The sequence below is a fragment of the Tenrec ecaudatus genome, chromosome 14 (assembly GCF_050624435.1).
Source record: "Tenrec ecaudatus isolate mTenEca1 chromosome 14, mTenEca1.hap1, whole genome shotgun sequence".
NCBI lineage: Eukaryota > Metazoa > Chordata > Mammalia > Afrosoricida > Tenrecidae > Tenrec > Tenrec ecaudatus.
In genome coordinates, this window is record NC_134543.1 from 9,086,372 (window position 1) to 9,100,155 (window position 13,784).

General features: G+C 57.7%; 1 protein-coding gene across 1 annotated transcript in view; it reads left to right on the top strand.

The window, feature by feature from the left end:
- The window catches only part of CLMN (calmin), a 95,354-nt gene extending 82,270 nt beyond the window's left edge, over window positions 1-13,084 (top strand). Inside the window, exons 9-13 of the mRNA XM_075531615.1 lie at window positions 2,310-3,941; window positions 6,927-7,126; window positions 9,535-9,595; window positions 10,230-10,300; window positions 12,916-13,084. Of these exons, the coding sequence (XP_075387730.1) occupies window positions 2,310-3,941; window positions 6,927-7,126; window positions 9,535-9,595; window positions 10,230-10,300; window positions 12,916-13,084 (2,133 nt within the window). The remainder of the gene's footprint in view (window positions 1-2,309; window positions 3,942-6,926; window positions 7,127-9,534; window positions 9,596-10,229; window positions 10,301-12,915) is intronic.
- Window positions 13,085-13,784: the final 700 nt, after the last annotated feature.

Consider the following 13,784-nt stretch of genomic DNA (forward strand, 5'->3'; position numbering starts at 1 on the left):
CACTTAGAAGATGTATGACTTCTATCAGCCCCGGGCCACACCTGTGATAGGAGCCCCCCGGTGGCATAGTGGTTACAGGTTGGGCTTCAATCCACAAGGCCCGCAGTTCAAAACCACCATCTGCTCCTTGAGAGAAAGGGCTTTCTACTCTAGTAAACAGCTAACAGTCGCGGAAACCCACTGGGGTTTCCTATCCTGTAGGGTGTCTAGGGTCAGCATCAAATTAATGGCAGTGAGTGAGTGAGCGAGCGAGCGAGCGATAGCTGGGCGAGTCAGCAGTAGACCAGGTGAGTGTAGGTGCGGGTGAATGAGGTGAGTCTCAGAATGAAAAAGGGATTCCATTTTTAAGGTTCAGATCTCATTGACTGATCCCCACCCGCACCTAAAAGCATAGCCATGGAGTTCAACAAATGTTGACCTAGAGGAAGAGGTGAGGGTTGAGGGAGAGTGGGCAATGTTCCTCTTTCTCATAGGCTCTTGACACACGGAACAGCCCTGGTGGTGTAGTGGTTAAGCATTGGGCTGCTCACAGCAAGTTCAGTGGTTCAAAACCACCAGCTGCTCCTCGGAAGGAAGAGGAGGCTTTCTACTCCCTTAAACAGACAGAGTCTCAGAAACCACAGGGGCAGATCGACCCTGTCCGACAGGGTTGCTGTGAGCCGGCATCGACTCTGTGGCGGTGGTTTGGTTTTGAGGGGCCCTGACAACTCTTAGTGCAGACGCGTGGCTTTCCTTTCAGAGTGGCGTTTCGCGTGTTGGTTGGGAGGACTTGTGGGAAGAATCTCTTTTGTAAGAATTAATAGCAGATGGTCCCAAGGAGCTGGAGATTGAAGACGCCCCTCTTCTGTGCTGCTGTTCAGCTCCATTTCCCCAACTCCTCCCTCGAGTCCACTCCCTCACGTCCCTGGGTTCCGTGAATCCCTGAAGCAGCCCACAGACCCCCGTGACACTTGGAGGAAATGTCTCGTGTGATAGGAGTGCTGTCCGGGCCCAAATCCGGTGGTCAGGCCGAACTGAGCCACCCGCAAGGTCCAGAAACCAAAACGTCAAAAGGCACAGCAGGCCCACTTCTTCCCCCTCCCCCCACCCCCACCCCATACCCCGTGCAATCAGGGAGCAGGTCGGCTGTGCAGATGGTGCGGTGTGAATAGAACAGCAAGGTGGCACCACAGGGTCTCCCAGGAAAACAAAGGGCGAGACTGGATCCCACCCGGGACTAAGGTGGGTTGTCAGGGAGGGATCTCATCAAGGGCCCACCCCCTCTCCCAAGCTCAGGTCTCAATCCCACCCCATGTCTGCCCATCTGCAATTAGAGGATACACTGTAACATGGGCCCACAGCCAAAGTCAAAACCCCCACCCAAAGCAGAAACAACAAAACTCACTGCCACCCAGTTGCTGCCGACTCACTGTGACCCCGTAGGACAGGGGAGGATGGCCCTGTGGGTTTCTGAGACTAACCCTTTGTGAGAGTAGAAAGCCCCGTCTTTCTCCCATGGAGCAGCTGGTGGTTCCAATCTCAGTTCACAGCCACCAGGGTTCTCACATGGAAAGTCCGACACCATGCCGAGTATATCATATTAGGAACCATGCTTTTAAAAAAAAGACCTCACTGCCAGCCAGTTGGTAGTGACCCTCTAGGACGGCAGAACTGAGTTTCTGAGACTTTAACTCTTTACGGGAGTAGAAAGGCCTGTCTTTCTCCCACAGAGCTGTGGGTGGGTGGTAACTACTGACCTTACAGTTAGCAGAACTGTGTTAGAGAAACAAGCCCAGTGACACTCATATATGTATGAGAGAGAGCTGTCTATCAAGAAGTCATTATGTATCGAGAAAACATTAAAGCCAAGTCCAACTCAAGTCCATAAGTCTGATACTAGTCCACAAGTCTCTCTTCAGACTCGCTGTAGCGACAAGCAATGATGGAGAATGTGGGGAGATCACAGGCCAGTAGGTGCAAAGCCTTGTGGATCCAATGGCAGTGGCAGCATCAGGTCTCAGAGCGACCCACCAGCAGGAAGGTGAAGGCAGACAGAGAAGGAGAGGTTCCCAAGATCCTCCTATGAGCAGATCACACTCTCAAGGAGTCACCATCAGGCCGTGACCTGATTCACAGGCTAAACTTCACCCCTCCATTTTTATCTATCTTCACATTGACGTGAAATTATGTAACTACCACATGGCCCAGCTCGTACTGCTGTGCTTCAGGGCCCCACCAAGCCACCATGGCTCCAAGAGTCACGTGCATGGAAGGTGGGTCCCCACAACGCTCTCACTGCGTGTCCCCCTTGTTGCCCTGTCCCTCTGCAGGAAGATTTTGTCAACTCTGACGCAGAGGCCCCGATTGAGTCGACGTTTGTCCGCATCAGGGAGACCCCGTCTGAGCAGGAGAGTCCCATCTTTCTCCTGACGGAGAATGGGGAGCAGACCTACACTGTCAACCAGGAAGTCAGCCAGCCCCCGCCCGCCAAAGTCTTCGTGAGCGACAAGCCGGAGAGTAAGAAGGCCTTCCAGCTTCAGCCCCACGTGGACGGCTCTGCCACCTCCAGCGAGCTGGTGCACCAGCTTATCGACCAGGTCCTCCAGGGCAGCCCCTGCAAGGCCAGTGACTCCAGCGAGCCCATGCCAGAGACGTCCATCCTGTCTTCCAGAAAGGACAACCGTAGGGCCAACTCTCTGCCCATCAAGAAGACGGTCCACTTTGAGACTGATCTTTACAAGGATGCCTCTTGCAGTAAAGACCAACGTCTTTCCTTGAACTTGACCCCCAGAGGGGCCAAGGATCCCTTGAGGCAAGATAGCCTGATGGTGGCCGGGGAGGTTGAAGAGGGAAAGAAACCCAAACATGAAGTCCCCAAGGCCCCAGAAGCAGCCCCCGGCAGGGAGGGCGTCCCTTTGGCAGGTGATAGGCTCGGGGACTTCCAGACCTCCTCCTGTAATGGGGCGCTGGAGCGGGCAGACGACCCCCTGGGCGAAGAGCATCTCCCTCCCGACTTGGCAGAGAAGATCGTGCGGGCAGACCCCGTGGAGCTTAGGGTCCAGCTGCTGAGCGTGGACCCGCTGGACAGCGAAGACTCCTTCGAAGGCATTCCCTTAAAAGCCTCCAAGTTCAATCACGACCTGGTGGACTTCGCCACCACCAGCCAGGCCTTCAGGGAGGCGCCCTCCAGCCCCGAGAGCCCGCCCGCGTCACAGAGGGCTTCCTCCCAGGGCCAGTCGGAAACACGGGGCAAACGGAGCAAGAAAAGGGCTGGGAGAAAGAAAGGCCCGGCCCAGATCCCCGCTGCTCCTGAGCCGCAGGGCCCCAGTGAGGATGCTGGGCGGGAAGAGCAAGACCCTCAGGGGGCCCCCAAAGAGGCGCCCACAGACCGGAAACGGGAGGTGTGCGAGAAAGCCAAGTGCAAGTCCACGCGGCGGAGCAGGGAAGATGACACTGAGGAGGAGCAGATCCTGGAGGAGGATGAGGACGAGGATAGGGAACTGCCCTCCAACCCGCCCAGCAGCAGCGTCAGCCTGGAGACCCTGGGCAGCCACAGCGAGGACACCCTGGACTTCAAGCCCTCGCCGCCCCTCTCCAAGGTCTCTGTCATTCCCCATGACCTATTCTACTACCCGCACTACGAGGTGCCCCTGGCTGCCGTCCTGGAGGCCTACACCGAGGGTGCTGAGGAAGACGGCAAACTAGAGGACTTGGAGCTGGAAGACCCCGGCGGTGGTTCGCAGGACCTGGACTTCCAGGGGAGGGAGGAGGAGGAGGAAGAGGCTGGGGACTCACTGGGCAGCTGCAGCTTCATGGTGACGGGCCAGGAGCTTCGCGGTGATAAGGGCCAGCTGTCTTATCACGACCAGGGCACTACGGGAGCCCAAGAGGCTCCAGACCATCCCGTGGACCACCTGGACAGGAGTGTCCAGGAGAGAAACGCCTTGGAGAACAGCCATCAGGTACTTGGTTGGGAGTGGGGTTAGGGGCCTCGTACCACCCTCCAGCTGGCTGTCTGGGGACCCTGTCCTTCTTAGAAAGGGAGGTAAACACAGGGGTCCCCCACCCAAGCCTGACATCCTGGGGTGCACTTATCAGGAGGCACTCACTCTCCTGCACTGGCAAGTACAGGCTTGGTTCCGAGAAGATGTGTCCCTTCTTCACTGGGGAGCCCTAGGTCCCCCACTGGTGGATCACGCTGGAGGGGGAAGCCAGGATGGCAGCGTCGGCCTTAACACTGAGCAGGCACTTGGTGAATCACCACACACACACACACTCCTCCACCAGCAATACTGGGGACCCCGTGCCTTTGCCGCCACTTCATCGTTGACGCCCTGAACCAGCGAGCACTGGGGCCCAGTCCCCCTGGCTTAGAGTGCGTTGTGTCCAGAGAGCAAGAAGGACGGGCACACCCTGGGCGCTCCAGCTTCTGGGCCTTTTTCCATGTCATCAGAGCCCCCAGCCCCTTAAAGAGAAGCTGCCTGAGTTCAGGGGTGAGTGGGGGGTCTCAGCCAATACCCTAGGGGGGCTTGAGGGATCCCCCTGCAGGAGCCTCAGTAGTAAGAGCCTGCCTTCACTTCCCAAGTCCTAGAAGCAGAACTCACACTGTACTGAACGCATGCTCACACCACTGGGCACAGTGCAGAGTGAGAAAGTTGGGGAGCAGAAAGGCCTGGGTCTGGCTGAGGGCAGCTCTTTACCCACTGTACCCACAGCAGAGCGCCAGGCACTGCTGGCCACACACCACAGAAAGGCCAGCCCCAAGGGCCGTGTTGGAGGCCAGCAAGGTGCTCAGCCAAGGGTATGGGAGGGGATGGAGGCAGGCTGTCCCAGGAAGGAGGGGGCAAAGGGGTGCCCTGAAGCTGGGGAGCTGTGAGCCTGGAGGAGAAGGCTCTGCTGCTGATCTGCCATGGACCCCTTGAAGCCCCATGGACACCTGCAGAAAAGGCTGAGGTGAGGTGCCTTTAGATTGGGACTCGGTCCTCCATGGGGCTTGCATGGGGGCCTGGCCTCAACGCTCCTCGTGTACCATGATGGGGATCCGGTTCTGGAGCCTCACCTGTCCAGCCAGCATCCGCCCACTGGTCCCAGCCTCTAACTGGGGTACGGCCCAGGTGGAGCCCCAGCCTGTATCCAGTGGCTGCCGCCCAGCATGAGGGTGTGGACTGTGAGCCGTGTCCCAGGACATCAGAGGGCAGAACGCACTTGGGGAGCGCATCATGCGTGGAGTCACTTGGGACTCAATGTGACCCGTAGGATGGAGAGAACTGCCCCTGTGGGTCCAGGATTGTGATCTTCACAGGAGCAGGCAGCCTCCTCTTTCTTCCACAGAGCAGCTCGCGGGGTTGAACCGCCAGCCTTCGGGGAACTGCCAAGAGCTTCACCACTGCATCACTAGGCCTGCATGCCCTTCCCCTAAAAGGGGGTGGGGTGAGGACTGGGACTAGGAACAGCCAAGGAGACTCAAAATGAGCAACTTGCTGCAGCTTCCAGCCTTTCAAATCCAGCCCCCTCCTCCCCTCCTCTCCTAGAAGAGGCCACATCCTTGTGGCTGGTGCTCCAGAGTGCTCAGCGCCCTGTCCCCAGGGGGTCCGAGTCAGGCCACACCAGCCTCGGCCCACACCTGCTGAGTGGGTCCTTGTAGCCTCTGAAGCAGGAGGCCAAACTTGTTTGGCTGATGCCCCCTTTGCCCCTCCTCCACTGGCAAGTGAAAGCCGGTCGTCCAGGGTAAAGTGGAGGCAGCGGTCGTTACAGTCCCCCTGGGTCGTTCCAGGACTGCCCCCATGGGGGACGGTGTCACCACTTTGGGAAACACTGACCCAGAGGGATCGCTGGGCGGTGGTCCCGTTGACTCAGCCTCCCAGGTTTCTCTCGGGAGCCCTGGCAGTGGCGCACCACTGTTGTGGACGCAGCGCTCAGCTGGTGCCCCGTGGCGGACGCCACGCACAGGGCGCATGGCTGCCTGTCTGTGCACCTCACCAAGCTGGGCACTGCCTGTGTGCATGCCCTGTCCCCACCCCACCCTGGCCCCTTCGAGAGATGCCCGTTGCTGTTTCTTCCAAACAGTTGTATTAGCGCTTCACCCCATGTCAGACATCTGAGTCCTGTCCAGGACAAACTGTGCGGTTCTCACCATATCCAATTCCAGAACGTTGTCTTCTTCCTTGTGGTCACTGCCGTGAGGCAGAGAGCCTCTGTGGGGAATGTTGAGTACCAGGGTGCGTCACAAAATTCCTGGGAAAACGGAACGCACAGGTCGTAGGTCACGCAGCTCCAAGCGGTGCACTGTCCTCCCCGTGTCATGTCCCACAAAGAAGTCGGAAAATCACGACGAGGGTCACAGCGCCCCCCGGGCCCCTCCCCCGTCAGACCCAAACACCGGACCCAGTGGTTATCAAAGAAGGGAGCTAACAGACACTGACTCCCGTTCTTCTGTGGATCGCAAGCTAGTTTCCAACAGACATTCAGAAAGGGAATAGCATCCCCCCCCACCTCCCACGAACTTTCTGACACTCCCTGATGGAGTGGGAAGAGACCAATGCTGTCCGGTGGGATAGGGTCCCCGGGCTGTGCAGAGGGCACCGCACCGAGGTAGCCCAGCGAGAGGCTGGTGGTTCAGATCCACCCTGATGTGCCTTGGACGTAAGGCCTGGTGATCTGCTTCTGAGAGGTCACTGCCCCAAGGGCTCTGGGGAGGGCAGTTCTAGCCCATTTCCCGCAGTGTCGCTAGGGGCCAGAGCCCACTCGCTGGCATAAGCTGAAAAGCGGATCTGGTGGGTGCACACGACCTTGGCTCCCATAGGTGCTGCCGGGACCTGTGGGAGGGGCAGGACAGGAGGGACACACTGCTGTGCCTTGGGGTCAAAATGGGCCATGACTGACCGGCCGGCCGGCTGTCCCTGGCCCACCACAGCACACATGCTGATTTGTGGCGGTTTTGTCTTAAGTCCCAGGAACCTCCAAGCTCAGAAAACGTGGCGGGCGAGGCCGTGGAGGGCAGGGCGGCGGCCGAACCGGTCAGCAGTAAAAAGAAGGAGAAGAGGAAGCACGTGAACCACGTGGAAAGTTCCGTGTTCCTGGCGCCCGGCGCCATCCGCTCCTCCGACGAGCTGGACGAAGACTTCACGGATCATAAAATCCCCTCCAGGTACGAGATCGCACCTTGCACCTTCCCCGCTGCGCCGGGCTCACCCGCACTCGAGCGATGCCTTCAGTTCTTTTGTGCCTGGGGTCCCCGCACCCCTCACCCCCGTAGCCTCTCCCAGGAGCAGCAGGGTGGCTGGGGAAATTGGCAGGCACTGATGGCACCATCACCACCCCCGCCCCGCAGCCCTGTGGCAGGGTCCATAGGGAGCCATCCGTTGCCTCCCGGTGGCATGGGCACCTGCACCTGGCGGCGGCCCTGTACGCCTGGTGAAGCGATGTCGGAGCCTCCATGGCTCCCCTTGCACAACCAATTCAGGCATCTGTATCCAGGGTGGACTGCCCTCCTTGTGGGCAAATGGGCAGGGCCAACCAACCCTGCACCATACCTTGGGCAGGGGCCACCAGCTACGTGCTGGGCCAGTCTGCTTTGCTCCACTATTCTGTGAGCATCCCTTGTGTGATGGAGGAGCCCTGGTGGGATGGTGGTCAGGCATTGGGCTGCTTACTACATGGTCAGCAGTTCAAATCTACCAAATGCTCTGTGGGAGAAAGACGAGACTCTCCTCCCATCAAGATCTACAGTCTCCAAAACCCACAAGTACAGTCCTACCCTGTCCTAGAGGGTCAGAGTGAGTCAGAATGAACACAATGGCTGTGGATGTTGAATGTGAAGGAGGCTGAGGGCTTTAGGGAACGGGACAAAGGTCAGGCATGGGGCTGCCCCCCTCGGAGCTCACAGACTGGATGGAGGCAGGACAAGCTCCACCTAGTCTACCAGAGTGTGAGGGTCTGCTCTCGCAGGGGCCACCACGGGGCCCCAGGAACCCTGGAGGAGCACAGTGCTGGCTGCACGCAGAGAAACCCGTCAGGTGGGACAACTGTGGGCTCTGCCTTGAGGACAAGGGCTCTGATGTCCACCGTGGGCCCAGCACAATGGCTGGCTCACAGACGGTGCTCCTGGTCCAGGTGGGAGTGGACCCTGCTGCTGGGTGCCCCCAAGTCAGCTCTGTGCACCACAGAACCAAACACCGCCCGGTCCTGTGCCATCCTCGCAGTGGTGCCTCTGCCGGAGCCCACTGTGGCAGCCACAGTGTCGGTGCATCTCTTTATCACTGCCCTGCCACTCTACCACTCTACCAAGCAGAGTGTCCTCCTGCAGCCACTGGTCTCTCCTGACAGTGTGTTCACAGTCCCCGGGACCAGTCTTCACCATCCTTGCCTCTAGGGGACTTCCGACTGTGATTCCAAGACAGATGTTTGTTCTTTAGGCTTCTTCTAAGGTCTTCCTTATTCAACACCCAGGAGGCACTTGAAAACACCACGATTTGGGTCAGGTGCCCCTGAGTCCTCAAAGTCACATCTTTGCTTCTCAACGCCACCCCAAGGGGCAAGAGCACCCCTGAAATAGTCTCGAGTCCAGGGACTTTCCCTGGGACACCAGGGTGACATCTCGCCTGCCTGCCTTGAGGATGAGACACTCGTGGTTCAGGGCACACCAGCGTGCCAGACCACACACCCAACCAGACATGTTCGCCTGCTGTCGTCACCACCACTAGGCAACAGGCGGGTAGGGATGATGACCGAGGAAGAAACGTGGCCCAGGATGTCAGGATTTGGTCAGCTGGTCAGCAGGGATGCCAGGATGGATGCTAGGACTCAGGGTGCCTTTCATCCCCACACCTGGGCAAGCCTCCTGTCGGACAAACAGGAACACGTTTGTCTTGCATGTGACCAGAAAGCCAGCCTTCGGTCTTGCATGTGACCAGAAAGCCAGCCTTCTCGGGTTCAAAAGGAGCCGAAGTGGTGTTGCCTGCATGTGGGCATTCAGAGGGCAGCAATGGGCATGGGAGTGAGCACTGGAAAGGGAGTCCAGCTTCCAGGGGAGGCCCAGGTCTGACTTCAGCATGCAGAGGGCTTCCGTCCAGTGAATTCCAAGACTCTCAGATACTTATCAAAAGATCCCCACCTGCCCGAAATCCGAGGTTTTCTTGAAGACTAAGAACCCTGGCAACATGGGGCTATTAACTGCAAGGTCGGTGGTTCAAGCCCATCAGCTGCTCCACTGGAGAAAAACGAGGCTGTCTGCTCCGCCTGGGAGCAGTCCTTCCCTGCCACACAGGGTCGCTTTGAGTCAGAATCGACTCCAAAGCCGTGGGATTGGGGTTTGGCATCAGCTTCCTAGTGCCAGTGCCGACCTGATGCCTTTTCTCCCTAGACCTGGGCTCAAGGAAGGGCTCGGATGCACATTCTGCTGTTGGTCAGTGGCCACGTGGGGTGTGTGTGTTCTCATTCCAGCCCCTGGGTCTGAAATGACCGGCGGCCGTAGCAGCCGCTGGGGAAGACTCCAGGCGCGAGGTGGCGAGCTCCCTGCCGGCGGCAGCCGTTCAAAGCCTGTGTTTGTCTTTTCAGGACTAGCCACAGTGATTCCAGCATTTACATACGGCGACATACTAATAGGTCCTTGGAATCGGTTAGTATGTGGCTTTCTTCCTCTCCCCCCTGCTAACCGCTTCGCTTCCGTCCTTCCTCCTCCCCAGCCCAGGGCTTTGAAATCTCTGGCGGGCAGCAGCTACCCTTTGGGATAGAAGACAAGCACATTGAAACCCCGTTTACAGTCCAGGCGGATGTCCACTTGGGGGCCACTAAGGGATCGAAATAAAGTGACGATTTCAAAGCCAGCAGGCCTCTTTGTTATAAGCAACAAAAACAAAAGCACACACCCAAGCCCCCACCCTACGCCCAGCAAGATCCTGTCACTAGCTAGAGAAGGGCCCCCAGGCAGTCAGAGGGTCCCTGTCTTTAGCTCAGGACTGTGGGGACCCATATCCAACCAGTGTCCCTAGGAGCTCGCAATCCCGTTTCCCAGGGCGGGGGGGGCTTTGCAGCTCAGAGGTGGGGCCCGGTGGGGGTGCTGCGGGCGCGGGTGGGGCAGGCGGTCCTGGGGGGCCCCTGGAGTAACCTTTCTTGTTGTTCAGCAGCTTGGAATCTTGCGCAAAGCGTGTCGCGCCCGGCTTTCTGTGTTTAAAATCGTTTTGTTTTCTGTTTCAGAGATTCCATCTTTACTAATTGGGTTGCGGGGGTTTTGTTTATAAATTTCACTGTAGGATCATTTTAGCTATGTTCACTTGAGGAGTGCTGCCGAGCTGGACGACCGGAGGAACCGAATGAGCACACGGTGGGTGGCTCCCTGCGGCTCGCGACCTCGCTCTTCTTCTCTGTCAACTGGGTTGGGGGTTGGGGGAGTAGGGGGGTGCATCTCTCACACGATGCTTTGGTTGACTCCACTTGGGGGTAGGGGGTTGGGGGGGTGTCTCAAAACTCCCTGCAGTCGAGTCAATTCCAACTTAAAGCAACCCCATAGCACAGGGTAGACCGGTCCTGGATGGGTTTCTGAGACTAGCTCTTGATGGGAGCAGAAGAGCTTCCTCCTCCTCCCAGGGAGCGGCTCGTGGTTTCGAACTGCTGAGCCTGGCGTTAGCGGCCCCACACTCACCCCCTGTGCCACCAGCGCCCCTCTGGACGGCGTGGGGTAGAGTCCAAGGAAATGCCAGTTGTGGAGGATTGGGTAGATCAGGAGCCACGGGCGGGCTGCTCTTGGGGGCCATACCCATGGGCCTGAAGTTAAAGTGATCGTTTTTCAAGGGTAGGGTTCCGCTCGTGGGGATTTCATTTGTCTCAAAGAAGGCCTTTATGGCCCTAGAATCATTTTTGCAAGGCCACCAGGCGAGGGCCGGGCTCTTCCGTCTCAGAAGTTTGCCGACCCCTGGGGTAGAGTATGGTGGGAGGGGCGAGGAGATGGGGGGCAAAGCGGGAAGCTCAGAAATGACTCCTCGGGGTCCGGGTGGCCCCAGACGCACACGGCAGGGAGGGGATGGTTCAGCAGGGCTGGCCAGAGCCGCAGCAGCCAGGGCGCCAACAGGCCGCAGTGTCTGACCTTGTCCTTTCTGTTGCCACTGCAGGTTTAATTCTCAGAGGCTCACTGAGCTGATTTTACAGTTCTATGGCATCAGAGCAGACATGAAGAGAGAGTGCAAGCATGCCAGGATGCCCATGAAAGTACCCCGTCCTGCCAACGTGTGGCCTGTAGACCTGCCCCTACAGAACCCTAGGAAACTAGATTGGGGGTGGGGAACCTCCCCAAATTGAACGGGCAGGTTTGACATGTCCTCCCTGGAGTCCCTGCCCTTTCTTCCGCTTGTCAGTATTTGTTGTAGCCCCCAAAGCTGTGAATGACTGGAATTTAAATGCCCCTGTTGGGGCCATTATCCGCACCCGGGGGTGTGGTCCCAGGACACCACCGAGGGCAGAAGCTTCCCTTCTACGACGGCAGGGAAATGGGAAGGTCACCTTCCCAATGGGCCCTGATGATGATGATGATGATGATGACCATGTTGTTAGGTGCCCTCCAAGCGGTTCTGACTTACAGCACAACAGAACAGAGCCCTGCCCCGTCTTGGACCAGCCTCCCCACGGCTGTTATTGGAAGCCCGCTGTTAAAAGCACCCTGTCAGTCAGTCTCGTCAAGTCTTCCACTCTTTCGCTGACCCTCCACTTTAGCAAGCATGATGTCCTTCTCCAGGACAACACGCCCAAAGTACATGAGATGAAGTCTTGCCATCCTTGCCTCCTCAGAGCATTCTGGCCACGCCTCCAAGATGATCCCAGCTCTTGGTGTGGCCCCACTGGATAGAGTAGGGCAGCCCTGTGGGTTGTTTGTGAGGATAAAAAATCTTTATGGGGGCAAAACGCCTCCTCTTTCCCTCAGCGGAGCCACCAGGGCTCCTGAACCCTGACCTAGAGAAATAAGACTTGTAAGTTTTAAGAGTTAGGATCTTTGAACACAGAACCTGCAGAGCCAGAAAAAGCCCTGTGCATTTTTCGCTTCAAGCTTTTATGATGAAGCATTCCACCGCTAGCCCCCAGGTTGTTGGTTCAGGCTCTCCCAGGTGCCCCTGGGGAGAAGGGCCCAGACTTGGAAAGCCTGCAGTTCTACTCTGCCTACCAGGAACTGCCAGGAGATGGTGCCCAACAACCAAAGGGGAACCAGACTCCGTGCCTTCAAGCCCTATAAGGACAGGGTAGAACTGACCCCGTGCATTTCCAAGACTAACTCTTGACAGGAGTAGAAAGCTTCATTTTTCTCTATTGGATAGGCTAGTGGTTTCGAACTGCCGACCTTGTGGCTCACAACTGAACAAGTAACCACTATGCCACCAGGGCATCCTAGACAAACACACAAGTTTCATGTTCACGCCCACCACCCGACTGGAGGCGGGTGGGCTAGGTCTGGGGGCATTGTGTACAACAAAAGAAAATGATCCTTCAGACCAAAATTAACCACTGTTTTGAAGGGTATTTCCCTAAATCCAAAAGCAGCCCTTTAGAGGTGGACTGTGATGCTTTGTGCTATTTTCTGACGGCCTTGATGCAATGTTGTGTAACGTGTGCAGCCCCTTCCTGTGGCCGTAGCTGATTCACCCTGACGGTGACTCTCCGCGGACGTCAGGGTGTAGTGGAAGGAGTCACATCTGACTCTCTCCAGCTCGGTCTCACAGTAGATCCTGTGACCTTGGACAGGTTGCCCTGCCCCCACGAGGCTCTGGACGCCCATGTGAGGAAGGGACTCCGGGTGCCACCCACTGAGGGCATTTGTGAATGGCCTGTGCCCTGTGTCTGGTGGGGAGGGTCTCCACACACCACCGGGCAGTCAGGTGGGGGTGTGGGCAGCTGTGTGGAGCCTGCTGCGCTGGGGATCCCCTTGTGACTGTGCGCCCCTCTTTCCATCTCCAGGAAGGCCAATCACTCGGGGGAGGCCGTGTTGCCGGGCAACCAGAACCTGCCCAGCGACTCACTGACACAACTTGTCCAACAGCCAGACGTGATGTATTTCATCCTCTTCCTCTGGCTCCTGGTCTACTGCCTGCTGCTCTTCCCCCAGCTGGACATCAACAGCCTCTGACGTGCATGTCCAGCCAATAAAGGCGACAGAACCCTGACCCGGCGGGGTGCTGCAGCCTTCGTCATTCTCCCGGGGTGGGGGTGGGGGTGGGGGTGAGCCAGCCAGCCCCCGAGGACTTCGGAGGATGATACACCCCCCTTTTTGTGTGTCTCTTTCCTGTCTGTCCTTCCCTGGGATTTTTCTCGGTGGCTGGCTTTGTCAGATTGGATGCTCCGGTGCAGAGGGCCACCATCCCCTAGATCTTAAACCATTCCAGAGTCTTGATGATCCTGGGTGAAGGCGGGAGGCCCAGGAGGCCCCCCATTTTTCCTCCACAAAATGAGTGTGTGTGTGTGTGTGTGTGTGTGTGAATGGGCAGAACTGTCCCCTTGTTGTGAGGGAATTTTAAACAGCTGGGAGGTGGGGTGGGGGTGGAGCTGCGGAGTAGTGACAGACCCAGAGCAGAGGCTGGAGCTTTGTGGGGAGTAACTGGGCCCACTTCACCCCATCATTGTTTTCTGGGAGAGAAGAGAGTTTTTAATTCGCTTGGACAGATTGTGGAGCCCCGAGTTAAGGGTTAGGCTGTTACTAGCCTTGAGGTCAGTGGTTCGTGCCCATCAGCCGCCTTGCTAGCACAGAGGAGGCCACCGCTCTGCTAACAGTTCCATTAGGAAGCAGCCCTCCCCGTCCTCAGTGTGTCACTGGGAGTCAGAATGGGCTG